At 42.5% G+C, this 19134-nt stretch overlaps 1 protein-coding gene across 1 annotated transcript; it reads left to right on the forward strand.

The window, feature by feature from the left end:
• Positions 1–1726: 1726 nt before the first annotated feature.
• Positions 1727–18818, forward strand: YIPF7 (Yip1 domain family member 7). The gene is made up of 6 exons (XM_081333354.1): positions 1727–1806; positions 2492–2593; positions 11221–11366; positions 13931–14076; positions 17114–17295; positions 18607–18818. The coding sequence occupies exons 2-6, from the start codon at positions 2493–2495 to the stop codon at positions 18767–18769; spliced, it is 738 nt and encodes a 245-aa protein (XP_081189480.1). The 5' UTR covers positions 1727–1806; position 2492; the 3' UTR covers positions 18770–18818.
• The last annotated feature ends 316 nt before the right edge of the window (positions 18819–19134 follow it).

Raw genomic sequence — 19134 nt, forward strand, 5'->3', positions numbered from 1 at the left:
GGTAGCGCTACATTGCTGCGAAGAAACACCAAAAAATCCTTAGCTAATTAGATAGAAGAGCAGCAGTTCACAAATCATGACTTATGGGTATTTGGCCCAAATGAACTTTTTCTGCTTCACCTTTAGAAATTTTTGCAGCGCCAGGGGAAACCCATCCGATGAAGGAAGTCAAGTACGTCCTCAGTGAAATGCTGGCCTTTAAATATGCAGTTGAACGCATTTTAGGAAATTATATTTAAATCCGTATCCACCCTGCTGCCAAAACTCGCTGATTGCTTCCAAGCTTCACGAGGCAGATGTTTGGTGCTAGATAGTAAATGGAGAGATGAAATTCTTTTCTTTTCTTTTTTTGGGATCAAAACGTTTAATAAAAATAAAATGGCAATATAATTTTTACCTTGTGAAATGAAGTAAAAAAAAAAGCCTTTGCCTTACTCATTTGAAAAGTTAGGGAAGGAGAGCACTGGAAAAGAAATCTCTGTCCAGGTGGTCCTCAACTTACAACAGTCTGTTTAGTGACCGTTCAAAGTTGCAACGGAACTGAAAAAGGGGATTTCTGGCTGTTTTTCACATATCTGTTTCGGCATCATGTGATCCAAATTCAGAGGCTTGGAAACTGACTAGTACTTCTGATGGTTTGCAGTGTCCCCTGGGGCCACGGGATCCCCTTTTGCAACCTTCTGACAAGCAAAGTCAATGAGGAGGCTGGATTCACTTAACAACCGTGTTACTAACTTAACAACTGCAGTGACTCGCTTAACGGCCGTGGCAAGAAAGGTTGCAAAATGAGGGCAAAACTCAGTTAACAAATGTCTCACTTAGCAACATAAATTTTGGGCTCCATTGTGGCCGTAAGTCGAGGATTACCTGTATATTAGACCAACAAATGAAACTGGCTGAGGTATCAATTGTTAAAAGGGGACAGACAGGTAATAAACCAAAAGAATGGCTTGGATATGTGGATTTTAACTCAGAAAAATGATTAGAATACAATACAATACAATACAATACCATAGAATAGAATTAGAAGATTAGTATTAGAAGAATAGAATAGAATAGATTAGTATTAGGAGAATAGAATAGAATAGAATAGAATAGAATAGAATAGAATAGAATAGAATAACAGAATTGGGACCTTGGAGGTCTTCTAGTCCAACCCCCTGCTTAGGCAGGGAACCCCATACCATTTCAGACAAGTGGTTGTCCAATCTCTTCTTAAATCTTCCAGTGTTGGACCATTCACAACTTCTGAAGGCAACTTCTGTCCCACCAGTTAATTGTTCTCACTGCCAGGAAAAAATCTCCTTAATTCCAGGTTGCTTCTCTCCTTAATTAGTTTCCATCCGCTGCTTCTTGTCCCGCCCTCAGGTGCTTTGGAGAATAGACGAAATTAATTGCACTTTTATAAATAGAACTTTTGGGTTATTTTCATCTCCGAAGCATGTAGTTACACCATCACGTATTTCCTTTTTTGTGTAAATTTAAAAATATCTGTTGGTGTCTTCTCTATCAGCTTAGATAACGGGGCCTTTAGATTCAAGGGCACAAGTGACTGATCTTTGAAAAATTGTGTGGTGTCTTCTTTCTCTTTCATTTATTAGCGATGTGGCCAAGTAAATCCCGTTGTAATCGTTGCCTCTGGCACCAAATACTTTTCTTTCTGTCATACATCTGTTGGGAGGCCAAATTTAGGATGTTATAAATAGCTCAGGATCACCCTGGTTAATATAGGGAAGCAGTTGGCTGGCTTTGGCTGTTTGTAAACCGAATCTCTTGTATAAAAAAATTGCAGCTACAGTTTTTAAGGTATGTACTTTAAATGTTAACTTTTAAGGGTGTTGGTTTCATAAATCGCATCTGTTTATAGCTTTTACCCATCTCAAATGAGTGTGTGAGGGGGGGAAAGCTTGCGGATGGCTTGTTTTTGTTTCGATTTGGTGCTCCCAAGAAATATTAATGGTATTTCAAAGCATGATTAAATTTTAAAACATTATCCTGAGGTGCTTTAGGAATGGTGACACTTCAGCTCATAGTTATATTTGTGCATAATTCATAGATAATGTCACATTCGCCATTAAAAATCCCTAATTTACTATTCTTATCAAAAATAAATCAGATTTTGTTTGTTTTATATTTGGAAGCACATTTTGTCAATTAGCAAGAAGTAAAATTGCTGCATAGAGTAATGGTTGTATAAAATATTTTTTTTTAATAAACGAAGGTGTGAGATTGAAGCAGATTAGTCTGCTTAGATTTGAAACACAATTTGTTAGTTAGTAAGAAATAAAAGCTCTCCAGGGCCTAACTGTTATATTTTTAAAAGCTGTGGGCTAGAATAATGTATAGATTAATTATTTTATTTCTAGAGCAACATTGAAATAAAGTGAATGGGTAATTCTGGCTGCTCTGTAAACTTTTACATGTGTAAAACACTTCAGTGCTTATAAGCATTTCTTTCTTTCTTTCTTTCTTTTAAAAAAAACCTTATTAGGATGTCAGACTTTCTGCAGTTCGATATAGATTTTTACCAGTCAAACTACATTGCTGACAATCAAGAGGAAAGCTCAAGCAGGCTTGAAGACCCTGGAAAAAAGTGAGAATATTTATATTATTTCATTTTAGCCTGGCATTAAATCTGCAACCAAACCTAGTCTATTTTTGTTATCTACATAATCAAACCTCTAGTTGTTTTCACCGCGGAACACTTTATACACTAGTACGTATTTAAAGGAAGTTAAAGGAAGACATCAAGCCGAATAGCCCGGTATTTAGGATCTTGCAGAGTTTGTTTGTTGGCTGCCCTAATAAAAAGATGTAGCCCATTTACTTTCCTCCATCTCACTGGTGCCTAATCTCCCCTAGTGAGTTATTGCAAGGGAAGGAAGGAAGGAAGGAAGGAAGGAAGGAAGGAAGGAAGGAAGGAAGGAAGGAAGGAAGGAAGGAAGGAAGGAAGGAAGACTGCAGAGAAGAGCAACAAAGATGATCAGGGGACTGGAGGCTAAAACATATAAAGAACGGTTGCAGAAATTGGGTATGCCTAGTTTAATGAAAAGAAGGCATAGGGGAGACATGATAGCAGTCTTCCAGTATCTCAAGGGCTGCCCCAAAGAAGAGGGAGTCAAGCTGTTCTCCAAAGCCTCTGAAGGCAGGACAAGAAGCCATGAAGGAAACTAACCAAGGAGAGAAGCAACCTGGAACTAAGGAGAAACTTTCTGACAGTGAGGACAATTAGTCAGTGGAACAACTTGCCTCCAGAAGTTGTGGGTGCTCCAACACTGGAGGTTTTTAAGAAGAGATTGGACAGCCATTTGTCTGAAATGGTCTAGGGTTTCCTGCCTGAGCAAGGGGGTTGGACTAGATGACCTCCAAGGTACCTTCCCACTCTGTTATTCGGTTATTCGGTTCTATTTCACTTTGAAAATACAGAGTTTTAAACATCACTAAACTGAACAAAGTGTGGAAAGGAACTGAATTCAAATGCGTGTGTGTGTGAAAGCATAAAAGGCTGTCTTTCTTTCATTGTCATTCTAGTTTTGCTCAAAATATTAAGCTTTTGCACAAATTGTGGACTATGTTGCTGAGGAGCTTGAGGAGAAAAAGTGAGATTTTGAAGGTTTAACCTTTGCTTTCCACACATATTACCCATGGCATTTGATATTACTATGTTCGTATTTGATATCTTTGTTACCAGAGATCAGTTAACCTTTAATTTTAAATATGAAATATTTGTCTGATATCTTCCTTAATCTGCAGAAGGCCAGGTTTAGAATTACTTGACCTAGGAAGACTGTAATATTCTCTGATATATTATGATCATGGTTTGCCCAGTAGGGTAGGAAAAATAAGACTATTAGGAGTCTCAAATTATCTAGGAAAGAGAATATTTCTGAAGGTGTCAAGTGCAAATAACCAGGAATATTTGCTGGGTTCAAAGCACAGAATTATTATTATTTATTATTGCTACCTATACATAAGAGTAGGGACACGGTGGCTCAGTGGGTTAAGACGCTGAGCTTGTCGATCAGAAGGTCGGCAGTTTGGCGGGTCGAATCCCGAGTGCTGCGTAACAGAGTGAGCGCCTGTTACTCGTCCCAGCTTCTGCCAACCTAGCAGTTTGAAAGGACGTAAAAGTGCAAGTAAAAAAATAGGGACCACTATGGTGGGAAGGTAACAGCGTTCCGTGCGCCTTTGGCGTCTAGTCATGCCGGCCACATGACCACGGAGACGTCCTCGGACAAGCGCTGGCTCTTCGGCTTTGAAACGGAGATGAGCACTGGCCCCTAGAGTCGGAAACGACTAGCACGCATGTGCGGGGGAACCTTTACCTTTACCTATACATAACAATCTGGTCAGCTAATGGTCAGAGGTAAATTGGCCCTAGATAAGGAATTTACAGTGGGCGGGACCTGGGTTTCTTGTGGCAATGCGATGACTCTAAACAAATGACACATTTAATTCCACCTTCCAGCTCAGTCTGCAACTATTCTACAGAAGATATCTGCCCATTCCAGCAAACTGTTCCAGGTCCCTAGTTACTAGGGCCTAGTAGGACCACCTTGTAGGACCAAGGATGTGCACTTCTCAGTATTTGCCCCTGCTTTATGGAACATCCTTGCACCTGAGTTTCTGTAATCCTTCCTGTCAAGGTAAAAATCACCTTTGTAGAGGGCGACGGACCGTGCTTCAGAGAATGCATGATACACTTGCAGGAAGGCAAGAAAAACACGACGCATAATCTTACTAAATACCTTTTACTTACAAAAATATAAAAACTAAATATATATTATACAGAGCTAGCTGGGCTACATCCTAACGTAACAGTCAGTAACAGCAAAGGAAAAAAACAATACAGATAACAACTCAGAACTTTCTCTAGACATGCGCACTAAACAGACTGAAACCATAACATAGCTAGTCATATGGGATTCACTATGGTTACCAGATAAGTTATCACAACAGGTGCAGAGAGCAGGGGGAAATGTACAGTTAGAAATGAACTTTCTGACGAACAAAAAAAAACATGCAGTGACATTCCCCTTCTTTCGTCAGCAAAGTGAAGACTCAAGTAAGGCACATCTTCTCACGCAGATACTCATGCTGGGCTGTAGGAAGTGGTTTGTTCAGCATGTCAGCAATTTGATCACGTGTAGGCACATACTGTAATGTCACAAAACCTTGTTTCACCAGTTGCCTTATGTTTTGATATCGGATGTCAATGTGTCTGGACCTTGAACCTGTAAAACGTGTTTCAGAAATATAAACCACAGATTCATTATCTTCCATCACTGTGATTGGTCGAATCGGATGTGTCCAGATATCTGTGATTAAAGCATCAAACCAGGTTAAAGAATTGCATGCATCAGACACACAAGCATACTCAGCTTCTGTAGAGGAACAAGAAACAAGATTCTGTTTACGCACATGCCAGTAAACAGGACATCCATTTAAAAACATCATGTAACCTGATGTACTTTTCCGTGACTTCTTATCACTCGCCCAATCTGAATCTGCAAAACAACATAACTCTGCATAGTCAGTATGTGTGGGTTCCAACAACAACTTCATGTCTTTGGTGTGTTTTAGATACCTCAATAACTTTTTAACACATGTCCAATGAAACTGTTTTGCCTTGCCTACGTGTCGTGATAAAAGATTAACACTAAGTGCAATGTCGGGTCTAGTCCAACTACTAATATACAGCAGCGACCCAATGACTGAGCGATATAGTGTTTGATCTTCGAACTCAGGACTTGGTTCATGTGCCAAAATGTGAAAATCAGTTTGCATGGGTATACTCACAGGCTTAGCGTCCTCCATGTTACAGTGATGTAACAGTTGTTCAATCTTCTCTTCCTGTGTAAGACTGAACCCCTTCTGAGTTTTGGCAATTTGAACACCTAAATAAGTGTTAATACATCCTAAACACTTCAATGTGAAAAACTTTTGTAAAGCTTTAGCAAAAACCTCACTCATCTGCTTATTTGGACCAATATAAACAATATCATCGACATAAACAAGAATTATCTCATACCTATTACCGGATCTTTTAGTAAACACGCATTCATCTGTTTCGGACTTAATAAAGCCCATTGAATTTAGTTTGTCAGAAAGACATAAGTACCACATTAAACCAGACTGTTTCAGACCATAAAGACTTTTGTGTAGAAACCAGGTATCCCCTTCTTGCTGTCGGAAACCTGGAGGACCTTTCACGTAGATGTCCTCGTCAAGATCAGCGTGTAGATAAGCTGTTTCAACGTCAAACTGGAAAACTTCCAGGCCAAGGATAGTTGCAGTGGCTAAAGCAATTTTCACACTTTCAGTTCGCACCGTGGGTGAGTATGTATTTGTATAGTCCTCAGGATAACGTTGAGCGAAACCCTGGGCTACGAGTCTGGCCTTGTACAACGACTCACCATTCGGCTTCTTTTTGATCCTGTAGACCCATCGAGTACCAATAACTTTCTTGTTTGCTGGAGGGCTTGCAGGCGTAAACACTTGAAGTTTCTTTAGACTGTCCATTTCAGCCTGCATTGTCTCAAACCATTTATCTTGTTCTGATTCAGGAAGATGTTTGATCTGTGTGAACTTCTCAGGTGGAAGTGTAACATTACAAATCAAAGGTACAGGTGTTTTTGTTACTTGCCACGAATACCGTTTTGGAGGGATTCCCTTTGTGGTCCTCTTGGAACGTCTCGGGCCAACCGTCCATTCTTCTTCCGTGTCGTCCTCGTCTTCATCATCGTCGCCAGCAGCAACATCAGCGGCTTGCGAAGACGGAACAGTAGGTTGAGAAGAACTCGTGGAAGGAACATTCTCCTGTGATTCTTGATCAGGTTGCATGGCATCAGCAACATCATCTCTAGGAAAATAAACTCCAGGATCGTTAGAATGAATCCTGGACCAGTCAGCATCTTCCTCAAAAATAGCAGATTGTGAAACCACAATAACATGATGAGAGTCAATGTATTTGCTCCATTTTGAATTATCATCAATGCCCATAAATCTCATCCTTTTTGCTGCAGGACCCCCTTTCTTTCTTTGGGCTAAAGGAATATTCACCATAGCATAGGAACCAAAAATATGGAGATGTGAGAGATCAGGCTTGTGTCCATACAACATGAAATAAGGGGTCTGATTTATCACACTACTCCAAGTGCGGTTGATGATATGGTTAGCATATTTGATAGCTTCACCCCAGTATGGAAGACTGAGGTTAGCATCTTCAAGAAGGCAACGCATCATGGTTTGCAAAACTCCATTTCTGCGTTCTGCCACTCCATTTTCAGCTGGAGTATAAGGAGCAGATGTCTGATGTACTATCCCATTCTCACGCATCCAGTCCTGGAAACGCTGAGACATGAATTCAGCACCACGATCACTCTGGATTCTGGCAATGTTGACCTCGAATTGGGTATAGACAAGACTAGCAAAGTCTTTAAAGATCTGAAAGGTCTCAGATTTTTCTTTCATAGGATATACATATCCATATCTAGAATAATTGTCAACGATTGTCAAGAAATATCTTTTACCACCAAGTGTTGGTGCAAAAGGACCAACTATGTCAGTGTGTACCAAATCAAAAATGCGTGTTGACAGGCGTGTAGCGCGTTTTGGAATTGCTGCTGCCTTGGATTTGGCTTTCTTGCAGACAGCACAGTCCAAAAACACCTTACACCCCTTTAGATCCAAACCTCTTGCGAACTCTGGCATCTTCTTCAGAACACGGAAACTGGCATGACCCAATCTTCTGTGCCACTTATGGATACACCTGGAATGCAAAGGTTTACCTGTTACTGAATTCTCAACATTAGCATTTTTGTTAGGAACCCCAGGCTTGCTATGAGCAACCTGTGTCTTTTTTGTATTTTTATCATTATTAGGAACCTTTGGAGTAGCAACAGGATCTCTCTCTGGGACGTCTCTCTCTGGGCCTGTGCTCTTTGGAACGTGTATACTTGCCTGTTCTTGCTGCTTAGACTTTGGTTTTAAGTAATAAACACCACCAATCAACATGGTTTCAGCAACAATATCTCCGTCTTTGACTATATAACTTGCTTTTTCAAGATGGTGGACCTGAAAATGAGAAAACCTAGACAAATGACTCTGACTAAGCAAATTACTACTGGCAGACGGAACATAGTAAACATTTGGAATGAGAGCATCAAGCTCTTCAATGTAGACAGTTCCTTTTCCCATGACCTGAACAGGATGATTGGAAAAAGAGTAAAGTTCACGAAGTTCAGGTTCAGGCTCGTGCATCTCAGTGTAAAGCTCTTTTCTGTAGGTAACATGTAACGCTGCTCCACTGTCCAAAGTCCAAAGAAGTCGTCTGTCGTACTCTGGTTGAGGCTGTGGATCGTTGGTCACAACCAATGTGACAAGTGGAGCTTGTGGATCATGCCTGGAACCACGACCACGACCTTGTCGTCCGCCTCTACCTCTGCCTCCTCTGGAATCTGTTCCTCTGGGCTGGTACGTGACGGGCGCTGGAACTCGTTGGGGACAATCCCGGGTGGCATGTCCCACACGATTGCAGATGTAGCATCTTGGCATTCTTGGAACGTAGGTCCTTCCACGGAAGGCACGCCTCGCTGAAGCTCTTGATGCAGGTGGTTCCCTTAAATGTGGCGCAGCTTGCATAACTGCCTCTTCTTCAGCTAAAATCCTGCATACATGATCCACTGTGCGTTGAGCAATAGGCACTTGATTAATCTTGGAAATAGCATCTTTCCACTCATGATTCAAAGAATTGATGATAATGCTGATCATTTGAAAATCATCAATAGGATAGCCTTTTTCGCCCAGTTCTTTTCTAATACCTTTCATTTTAGTCAAATGTGCTCCAATATGTTCACCAGGTTTTAATCTGGAACCATGGAACTCAGACAAAAGCAAACATGTAGACTCAATTGATGTAGGCCGATAACATGTTTCTAACTGAGTCCAAATTTGTTGGGCAGTTGCATCTTGTGAAAACGTGAGCTGCAATTCAATGTCCATTGACATCAATAATGTTGTGCATGCTCTATTATCCAAGTCCCATATGTCATGAGTCCATGGCTGGGCAGGAGGATTAAACACCATCATGTGAGTACCTTCTCTGCGTAACAAAAGTCCAACCTCACTGACCCATGCCCTGTAATTCTGTCCTGACCTCTTTAATTTTGAATCACCAGCCAGTGGTACAATGGAAGGTGTTTGATGAGGAATATACAACTGAGGTACTGGCTGTGCAGGTTGTGCAATCCGACCATAACCTGCAGGGGGCACCAGTGGCGTCTGTGCCTGGACATGCGGCAGTTGCATTGAAGCTGCCGGTAGTCCTGGTGCTGGCTGTGCCTGTCTTTGAGCTGCTATTCCACCCTGGCCAGCAGGAGGCGCTGGCGCTGGGGCTGGTGCATTAGCATAATCTGCAGATGACACTGGCCTTCGCATATAAGAACCCGGTGGCAATTGCATGTGGGTTAAATATGGCTGTGTTCTGCCAGGTAGAGGGGCTTGCATAGAAGCAATATTAACAGAAGAAGCAATAGTAACAGGAATCCTAGCACCATCAGGGGCTGGAGCCTTAGATAACGGCAGAAATCTTGTATCTCTGAGCAAAGACTCCTCCATAGACAATTGCGAGAGTGAGAGCTCCAATTCATGTCTTAATGCAGCTTCACCAGTAGATGGTGCTATAACATTTGCTTCAGGCATCACTGTGGCTCTGTATGTCCTTTGGGACAGCCCATAATCATGTGACATAGGAGCCTCCGGTTCCCAATCGTCTTGCATGACACTCAATGATGGGCGTGACTTTGGCTTTGGGGAAGAAGGAGGCAATATGGCTTCTCCTTGTGGGTGTGGCAATATGGCCGATTCATGCTCATAATTCCTCTCATATTGCTGAACCATTGACACATATTCCTTTGCCTGCTGCAAACGCCTTTCAAAAACCCCAATTTGTTCACAGTAGCCTTGCATAGCCCTATCTCGCATAGTTTGCTTGGGGCTTGAAGGAGCAGAAGGAATTTTCTTCGGCTGAATTTTAGGTTTCACTCCAAGCCTTTGAAATTCATCTTGAGCCCCTGGAGTGTGAACATTTCCAAAAACAGCTGCCAGGGAGCTTGGAAAAGTAGAAAAAGGAGTGACTGACCTTGCATCGTAGACAGGAGCAGGTGCGTCTTCTCCAAGGCGTGTGGCCGAAGCTATCGGAGTCCTTAAGGTCGAAGGGAGATGCCCAACAGACAAGCTCCTGGCCTCCCGTTTCAGCCGTGGCTTCCTTCCTGACATGTTTCAGCAGTTAATCACCGCTGCCTCACTAGCACTAACTAACTGATAACACCCGCAGAAACATGCATCTCCAAAAACATAAATCAAACCATCCTCGATACCAAAATGTCAAGGTAAAAATCACCTTTGTAGAGGGCGACGGACCGTGCTTCAGAGAATGCATGATACACTTGCAGGAAGGCAAGAAAAACACGACGCATAATCTTACTAAATACCTTTTACTTACAAAAATATAAAAACTAAATATATATTATACAGAGCTAGCTGGGCTACATCCTAACGTAACAGTCAGTAACAGCAAAGGAAAAAAACAATACAGATAACAACTCAGAACTTTCTCTAGACATGCGCACTAAACAGACTGAAACCATAACATAGCTAGTCATATGGGATTCACTATGGTTACCAGATAAGTTATCACAACAGGTGCAGAGAGCAGGGGGAAATGTACAGTTAGAAATGAACTTTCTGACGAACAAAAAAAAACATGCAGTGACACTTCCTTCCCACCTTTGTAACCTCCTGGAGGCTTAAAAATGGACTCTTCCCAAAGTATTTGCATCAAAGTCCAGTTCTGTTTTTTTTCCCAAGAACTATTTTTATTCATCCATGCTTCATTATTTTTTATTTTGGGGGATGTTGGTTTTTTTTATTGGTTTTATATATTTTTTTAATTTCAGTTCAATTCAGAATAGAACTGAAAGGGACCTTGGACTATTCTATTCTAAAAAGGATTTAAAGGTGGTCCACGGTGAAGAAAAGATTGAGAGTCACGGGTCTAATGCATGGCTGTCCAATCTGGGCCACTTGGGGACTACCACTGGCTGGGGAATTCTGGGAGTTGAAGTCCACAAATCTTAAGGTGGCTAAGGTTGGATGCCAACTGGTCTAAAGAACCTTTTGCCCAATCTTCACTGCCATATGAATGTTTCTTTGTCCCAGATTCCCGACAGGCCCTTGGCCACACTCTGAGGCCAATCCTTCTCAACCACTTGAAGGCCAGATCTTTCAACCAGCAGATGTTTCTCAGTTTCTGTCCAACCAGACTTACTCCGGCAGTTTCGATGAAGACCCTCCGTTGCTTGAAGGTACAGAATCAAAACAATTATACAATTGGTACGTTCTGCTTGATGGCGGCTTCTCATGGATTCGAAACTACCAAATAATTTACATGTCTTCCTTCCCCCTGCCCCCCCCAAACACATTTCCCCTGTTTAATGTTCACCAATGCCGTGAATTCTATAAAGTCCGTAAAAATCTTCATTTTGCTGAACTTTTACTGAAGATCGACATATTTATTTCTTTGGCCGATATCTCACCTTTCCCTCAGAAGCGCAGGATCATAGAACTGTAGAATTGGAAAGGGCCACAACTAGCCCAAAACGAATCTGCTCAAGATAGCAAATCCTAATTTTCCCCGCAATAGAAAATAGCCTCATGATGCAGATCGGGCTACAGAGAGTTACTAGCCCCAAATCAGCCTCCCTGGCAAAGAGTGGAGGAGACATTGGGTCTTCCTGGTGTCAGCCCATCATCTTAGCTTCTACGTACAACCTGCCAGAATAGAGCTGGAAGGGACCTTGGAGGTCATCTAGTCCAACCCCCTGCTCAAGCAGGAGACCCTATACCATTCCAGACAAGCCTCCTCTGAAAAACCTCCAGTGATGGAGCACCCACAACTTCTGGTGGCAAGCCGTTCTACTGGTGAATTGTTCTCACTGTTAGGAAATTTCTCCTTAGTTCCAGGTTGCTTCTCTCCTTGATTAGTTTCCATCTGTTGTTTGTCCTGCCTTCTGGTGCTTTGGAAAATAGGTTGATCCCCCCTCTTCTTTGTGGCAGCCCCTCAAATACTGGACTACCACTATCATGTCCCCCCCTAGTCCTTCTTTTCTCTAGACTGGCCATACCCAAGTCCTGAGAATAAAATTCATTTATGTCGAATGCGCAAGTTCTGATTTGTCAAGGTGAGAAGCCCACAAGATCACCAAATGATCTTCTACATTTACATCTTTCTTTTTGAGACAAGCCACAATGAGGTTGTAACTAGCTTGATCTTAACAGAATCAGCTTTCAAGGTAAAAATATGTTTAAAATGATGTTCAGTCCGAAGATGCCAAATCCTCCCCCCCCAAAAAAAAGGGGTGGGGGAGAGAATCCATTTTAATTTGTTGCCTTGCATTTGTCACAGGGACACATGGCTACGTTTGAAATGACAGCAACCCCCATTTGCGCGGAAAATAAAGTCATTAAGTCATATTTATGGCACATACATCGTACACTTTACTGCCTCTAGATGACAGCCTCTCAATAAATTTTGCATTCAGATTTCGTAAACATTGCTTTTCCCTCTGCATTTCTATGGCATAATCAGATATCATGCTATGATACCTATAATTAATAAACACGTCTTATAATTTTGTTTACATATTTCGTAATACATTTTCATGGGTTCTTTTTTTAGTGGTCAATTATTCCAAAACTTGAAAAAGTTCCCTTGAGTCTCAGTGAATCTGCTTAAAACCCCATATACAAATTCTGATTTAACTTCAGAGTAACTTTCCTTCAATGACATAACTTACAAGTAAAAAGATATACGAATGGCACTGCTTGGTTGGTAACATTCCAGCAGCGTTTCGTGATCTGCCCCCTTTTTATCCCTACAAATCCCTAGAAGAGAAAAAAGAGTTAATAACTTTTAGTCTTTTTTAGCCAAAACTTAAGACCAACATCCTTGAAGAAAATTAATAGAATACGTGGTCATGTTAAGCAAAAAGAAATATTAATTGGATTTACAAATCATGCTAAACTGTGTATTTTCTTTTTATCTATCTCACTGCAGTGATCGCTAGAAAATATTCTTGGTGGTTTAATATAAATTTATATTGGTAATAAAGATAAATTGTTAATCTGAATCCTAGGATTGATTTGTATTTTAACAAACCTTTGTACTTCTATTTCTTCATTCTGTTTAAGGGAATTTATTAGCGAATAAAGCACCAAGAGACTCACTGCATATGTGGTTGCTTGGTGAGAAGTAAAAGTATTCATAATTTTTCAAGTTCCACTCTGGATATTTGATTTAGCTTCTGTTACAGGCTCACTTTTCCTTTGGGCTCACCTTGAAAATTAGTGTTGATGACAGAATGGGCTTCCAAATTTTGCAGGACATAGAATATTGTTCAAGGATGTGTGTCCCAAATCTGCATTTAACCCTGCAAGATATAGATGTTAAATGTTGGTTCATGGCAGTCATTTTGATCCTTTTACTCATGAGAAAATTGCATTATGTGGGGATTTGATTTCATAATTCAGTTGTCTTTCATTATCTTAATTTCCCTTGAAGAGGATCTAAAAAAATAAAACTGTACAACTAAAAACGAATTTGATTTTTCTGGATCAACGTTAATATTTATCATTTTAAGTCTTTTGTTCTCAAGGTCCTCGACGAACTATTAAACAAAGGGCAGGGGTCTTCAAACGTGGCCCTTTGATGACTTGTGGACTTCAATTCCCAGAATTCCTCAGCCAGCGTGCCTGGCTGAGGAATTCTGGGAGTTGAAGCCCACAAGTCATCAAAGGGCCACGTTTGAAGACCCCTGCACAAGGGTTTCCCCTTACATAATGAAGCTTTTCCCCCTGTTTTCTCTTGCAGAGCTGGGAATCAACTTCAACCATATTTGGCAGAAGACATTAACCGTGCTGAACCCCATGAAGCCAGCTGAAGCTGGCATTATGAACGAGACGGATCTGGCTGGGCCTTTGGTTTTCTGCTTAGCCCTGGGATCAACATGGCTCTTGGTAGGCTAGACTTCTCTGCTCTAAGCGAAATTATCTGTCAATCATTGACTCCAATATTATCGCCGGCCTGAGATACTTTTTACAAAATGTCTAGATTTTTTTTTATAAGTAATGTCAGGGGATTCCTTCCCCTTTATAATGCCTTGGTAAGACCACACTTGCAATATTGCATCCAGTTTTGGTCTCCACGACATAAAAAAAAAAGATGTTGAGAGTCTAGAGCAGGGGTCTCCAAACTTGGCCCTTTGATGACGTCTGGACTTCAACTCCCAGAATTCCTCAGCCAGCGTGCCTGGCTGAGGAATTCTGGGAGTTGAAGTCCAGACGTCATCAAAGGGCCATGTCTGAAGACCCTTGCTCTAGAAAGAGTGCAGAGAAGAGCAACAAAGATGATCAAGGGACTGGAGGCTAAAACATATAAGGAACAGTTGCTGGAATTGGGTAGGTCTACTTTAATGAAGAGAAGGACGAGGGGGGACATGATAGCAGCCTTCCAATATCTCCGGGGCTGCCCCAAAGAAGAGGGAGTCAAGCTATTCTCCAAAGCACCTGAAGGCAGGACAAGAAGCAACGGATGGAAACTAATCAAGGAGAGAAGCAACTTAGAACTAAGAAGAAATTTCCTGACAGTGAGGACAATTAATCAGAGGAACAGCTTGTCTTCAGAACTTGTGGGTGCTCCAACACTGGAGGCTTTTAAAAAGAAATTGGGCAACCATTTATATGAAATAGGGTAGGGCCTCCTATTTGAATAGTGGGTTGGACTAGAAGACCTCCAAGGACCCTTCCAACTCAGTTATTTATTTTAATTCCATTTTTATATCCCGCCCTTCTCCGAAGACTCAGGGCGGCTTACAAGCTTAGCAGTATTATTCCTACCTTGCCCTCTGCTTTGCTAATTGAAAGCATTAATCTTGGAACTTATTGGAAATATTGTACTCTGACATTAGTACGTTTCAAAAAGGGGGTTGATTTAAATGAAAATAGGTGCACTGTGGATTAGGATCCTGCGTAGGATTGGAGCTTTTACTTAGAGACACTGTCTACAATTTGGAAAGGTAAGTGGGATGCAGTTTTGATATGTTTGATCTCTTCCCATGCTGGTTTTCACTCACTATTTCCTTGATGCACTAATTATAGGAGGATGGCAAGGATTAATGCATTAAGATACGATTAAAGCAATCATGAGCTCTGCCTTGTATTGTCTCAAACGGATGAAAGATCAGACAATTTGGCTAGTGGGTGTATTAATAAACAGGGGTGGGGGTCAGAATGCACCCAGGAATTTGAAGAAAAGCTGATGACTTTATGGATCAGTGTCTGGCAACCTTTAACACCCACCTAAAAAAAAAGGCCATGATACCTTTGCTATATTTTAGTTCAAATGCAGGATTGAGGACTTTTTTACACGAGGGTGACTATCTGGGGGTTAGATCATGAAGGACAACTCCTGGCCAAAAAAATTGAGCGTGTTCTTGTTTCACAGTTGCACAACTGCAGCAATCCAAAAATCTAAGAGAGAGAGAGAGAGAGAGAGAGAGAGAGAGAGAGAGAGAGAGAGAGAGAGAGAGAGAGAGAGAGAGAGAGAGAGAGAGAGAGAGAGAGAGAGAGAGAGAATGCCTATAGCTTCAATTCAGTGGATTTTTCTTCACACTCTATTCCTGCCCTGATTTAAAACAAGATCCCAATGAAACTAAAGGAGATCTTTTGACTGGATCTGTTCCAGTTTCCCCTCCTTTCTGTTAATCTTAGATTAAGCCGCTAAATGCTGCTTTGTCAATTAATCAAACATGCTGGAACAAACAAGTTAAAATATTGTCTGGTTGCTGCTGGCGTTGTGTTCTCTACCGCGCCTGCAGAAAATGTAGTGGGTCGCCTCTTCATGGCCAAATTGAAAATGCTAAATCTATTGAAAACTTTGAATGACTGCAGAGAAAGCAGACGGTCATCTGGGACACAAATGATGTCACACACCAGTAACATGCCGGACTTAAACGTTACACTGGCACTGAAAAAAGTGACTTTTGACCATTTTTCACCCTTATGACATTGTGGCATCCCCCTGGTCACCTATTTGCGAATAGAATAGAATAGAATAGAATAGAATAGAATAGAATAGAATAGAATAGAATAGAATAGAATAGAATAGAATAGAATAGAATAGAATAGAATAGAATAGAATAGAATAGAATAGAATAGAATAGAATAGAACAGAACAGAACAGAATAGAATAGAGCTGGAAGGGACCTTGGAGGTCTTCTAGTCCAGCCCCCCGCTTAAGCAGGAGAACTTATACCATCTCGGACAAGTGACTGTCTAGCCCAGACATGTCAAACACAAGGCCCGGGGGCCAGATCCGGCCCGCGAAGTGGTTTCATGTGGCCTGCGAAGCCATCCTGGAAACAGTGAGGGAACGGCCCCCACTGCCTTGGCCCTAGCCCAGAGACCCTCCTTCTGCCAGAGACCCTCAGATCTGTCCCACTCCTGCCCGGGCCCCCATAGGCACCCTTGATGCGAACGATGTAGACCTGGCCACGACCACCCAGTAGGCCATAGGCACTCTAGCCACGCCCACCCAGTAGGCCACGCCCACCCAGGCCACACCCACCCGGCCCCCTGAGGGCAACCGCGATGCTGATGCGGCCCTCAATGAAATTGAGTTTGACACCCCTGGTCTAGCCTCTTCTTAAAAACCTCCAGTGATGGAGCGCCCACGATTTCTGGAGGCAAAACTGTTCCACTGGTTAATTGTCCTTGCTCTTAGGAAGTTTCTCCTTAATTCCAGGTGGCTTCTCTCCTTGATTAGTTTCCAATCATTGCTTCTCGTCCTTCCCTCTGGTGCTTTGGAGAATAACGTGACCCCCTCCTCTTTGGGGCAGCCCCTCAACTACTGGAAGACTGCTATCATGTCTCACTTAACAGCAGAAATGTTGCGCTCAATTGTGGCCTACTTGTACGGAAAAGTATGATAACCTCTCTTCCCTAAACCAACCGCCTTGGGCCAGTGGCCTGCTCTTCTCTTTGTTCATTTCTGTAGGCTGGAAAAGTCCATTTTGGCTACGTGTACGGCACCAGTGTGATTGGCTGCCTGGCGATCCATGCGTTGTTGAATCTGATGAGCATCGTAGGGGTTTCCCATGGGTGTGTGGCAAGTGTGCTAGGCTACAGTCTGTTGCCCATGGTGATCTTATCCACCTGTGCAGTATTTTTCTCCTTACAGTAAGTATCCCCTGAATTTTTGTGAAGGGAAAGAAGGAGCATTCATGCGTCTTTCAACCAAGGAGAATATTTATAGCTCAGAGTTGAAATGAGGAGTCCTGGGTGCGCTCTGAGCTGGGTGGTTTTCTTGCAGACGTTTCATGACCCAACTAGGTAACATCATCAGTGCTAGAAGGGAGGGGGGTTTCTGGAGAGGAGGAGGAGGAGGAGGAGGAGGAGGAGGAGGAGGAGGAGGAGGAGGAAACCTCTAGGGTCCTTGGTGTTCCCTGACTTTGGTGGTTTTCTTGCAGATGTTTCATGACCCATCTAGGAGGGAATGGGATTTGCAGAAAGGAGGAAGATGGGATAGGGAGGAGGAGGAGGAGGAGGAGGAGGAGGAGGAGGAGGAGGAGGAGAACGACTGTGTGGTCCTTGGTGCTCTCTGAGGTAGCTTGTTTTCTTGCAGACATTTCATGATCCAGACTAGCACAGATGATGTTACCTAGTTTGGGTAATGAAAAGTCTCCAAGAGAACCACCAAGCTCAGAGAGCAGCAAGGACATCACAGTCCTCCTCCTCCTCCTCCTCCTCCTCCTCCTCCTCCTCCTCTCCACAAACCACACTCCCTTCTAGCATGGATAATGTTACCTCGTTGGGTAATGAAATGTCTGCAAGAAAACCACCAAGCTCAGAGAGCACCAAGGACCCCCCTCGTGCATATTTTGTTGAAACAAACAAGATATGTATGAGTTTGACATCTTGAATGACGAGGACTGTTATATTTGGCTTACCGACCAGAATCGCATAGTAAGAGCATTTAGATTCCAGTTGTTCCTGTTGCCTTCACTAGCACACAATATATAATCTTAGTGAGGGAGGTTTCCGTTTACCGTACACAGGTAACATCAGAGCCGCCGAAACAAACACTGTAAAATGTTCCACTCCCTACTTATACCTTAACTATTAAGACGATCAATACTAATGAACTGTGGTAGTGCAGGGATTAGCATGCAGTATTGCAGGCTAACTCTGCCCACTGCCAGCAGTTCGATCCTGACCAGCTCAAGGTTGAGTCAGCCTTCCATCCTTCTGAGGGCGGTAAAATGAGGTTGTTGGGTGCAAGAGGCTGACTCTGTAAACTGCGCCAACATGGCTCAGCTCGAAACCTCTCCCTGTCCTCCTCAGCATGGCTGACTCGGGAATTCCACGAGTCATAAAAGAGCCAAGGTTGCCTACCGCTGGGCTTGGACAATAAAGCTTCTTAACTGGAACGTAATGTGTGGTCCTTGTTCTTTGCGGCTAACGTCACCTGAATTCTTTGTGTCATTTCAGGGGAATCCCTGGGACTCTGATTGCTCTGATCATTATTGGATGGTGCAGCCTCTCAGCCTCCAAAATCTTCGCTTCCACCTTGGCTATGGAAGGGCAACAGGTCTTGGTGGCTTATCCTTGTGGTTTACTCTATGGGCTGTTGGCTCTCATAACCATTTTCTGAGATTTGCTTTTATAAGAGTATCCTTTCTCTACCGCACGGAGGGGGAACCATGTCGCTTTTATGACTTGTGGACTTCAACTCCCAGAATTCCTGAGCCAACATGGCTGGCTCAGGAATTCTGGGAGTTGAAGTCCACAAGTCACAAAGGGGCCGTAGTTCCCCACTTCTGCCTTAGAATCTGAGTCTTACCTATTAAAATGGCGGGCTCAGGAATTATTATCATTCCCTCATATTGGTAGTTTATGATAGTAATAATCCATGTCAAAACAACTAGACATAAAGACAGTTCTACCCCCAGCCCAGTGCCATTACTCGGCTGAGCATTTAATTCCCACAGCACAATCTCATTTCTCGTCTTTTCTCAA

This window comes from Vipera berus (genome assembly GCF_964194415.1).
Source record: "Vipera berus genome assembly, chromosome: 7".
Taxonomy (NCBI): Eukaryota; Metazoa; Chordata; class Lepidosauria; order Squamata; family Viperidae; genus Vipera; species Vipera berus.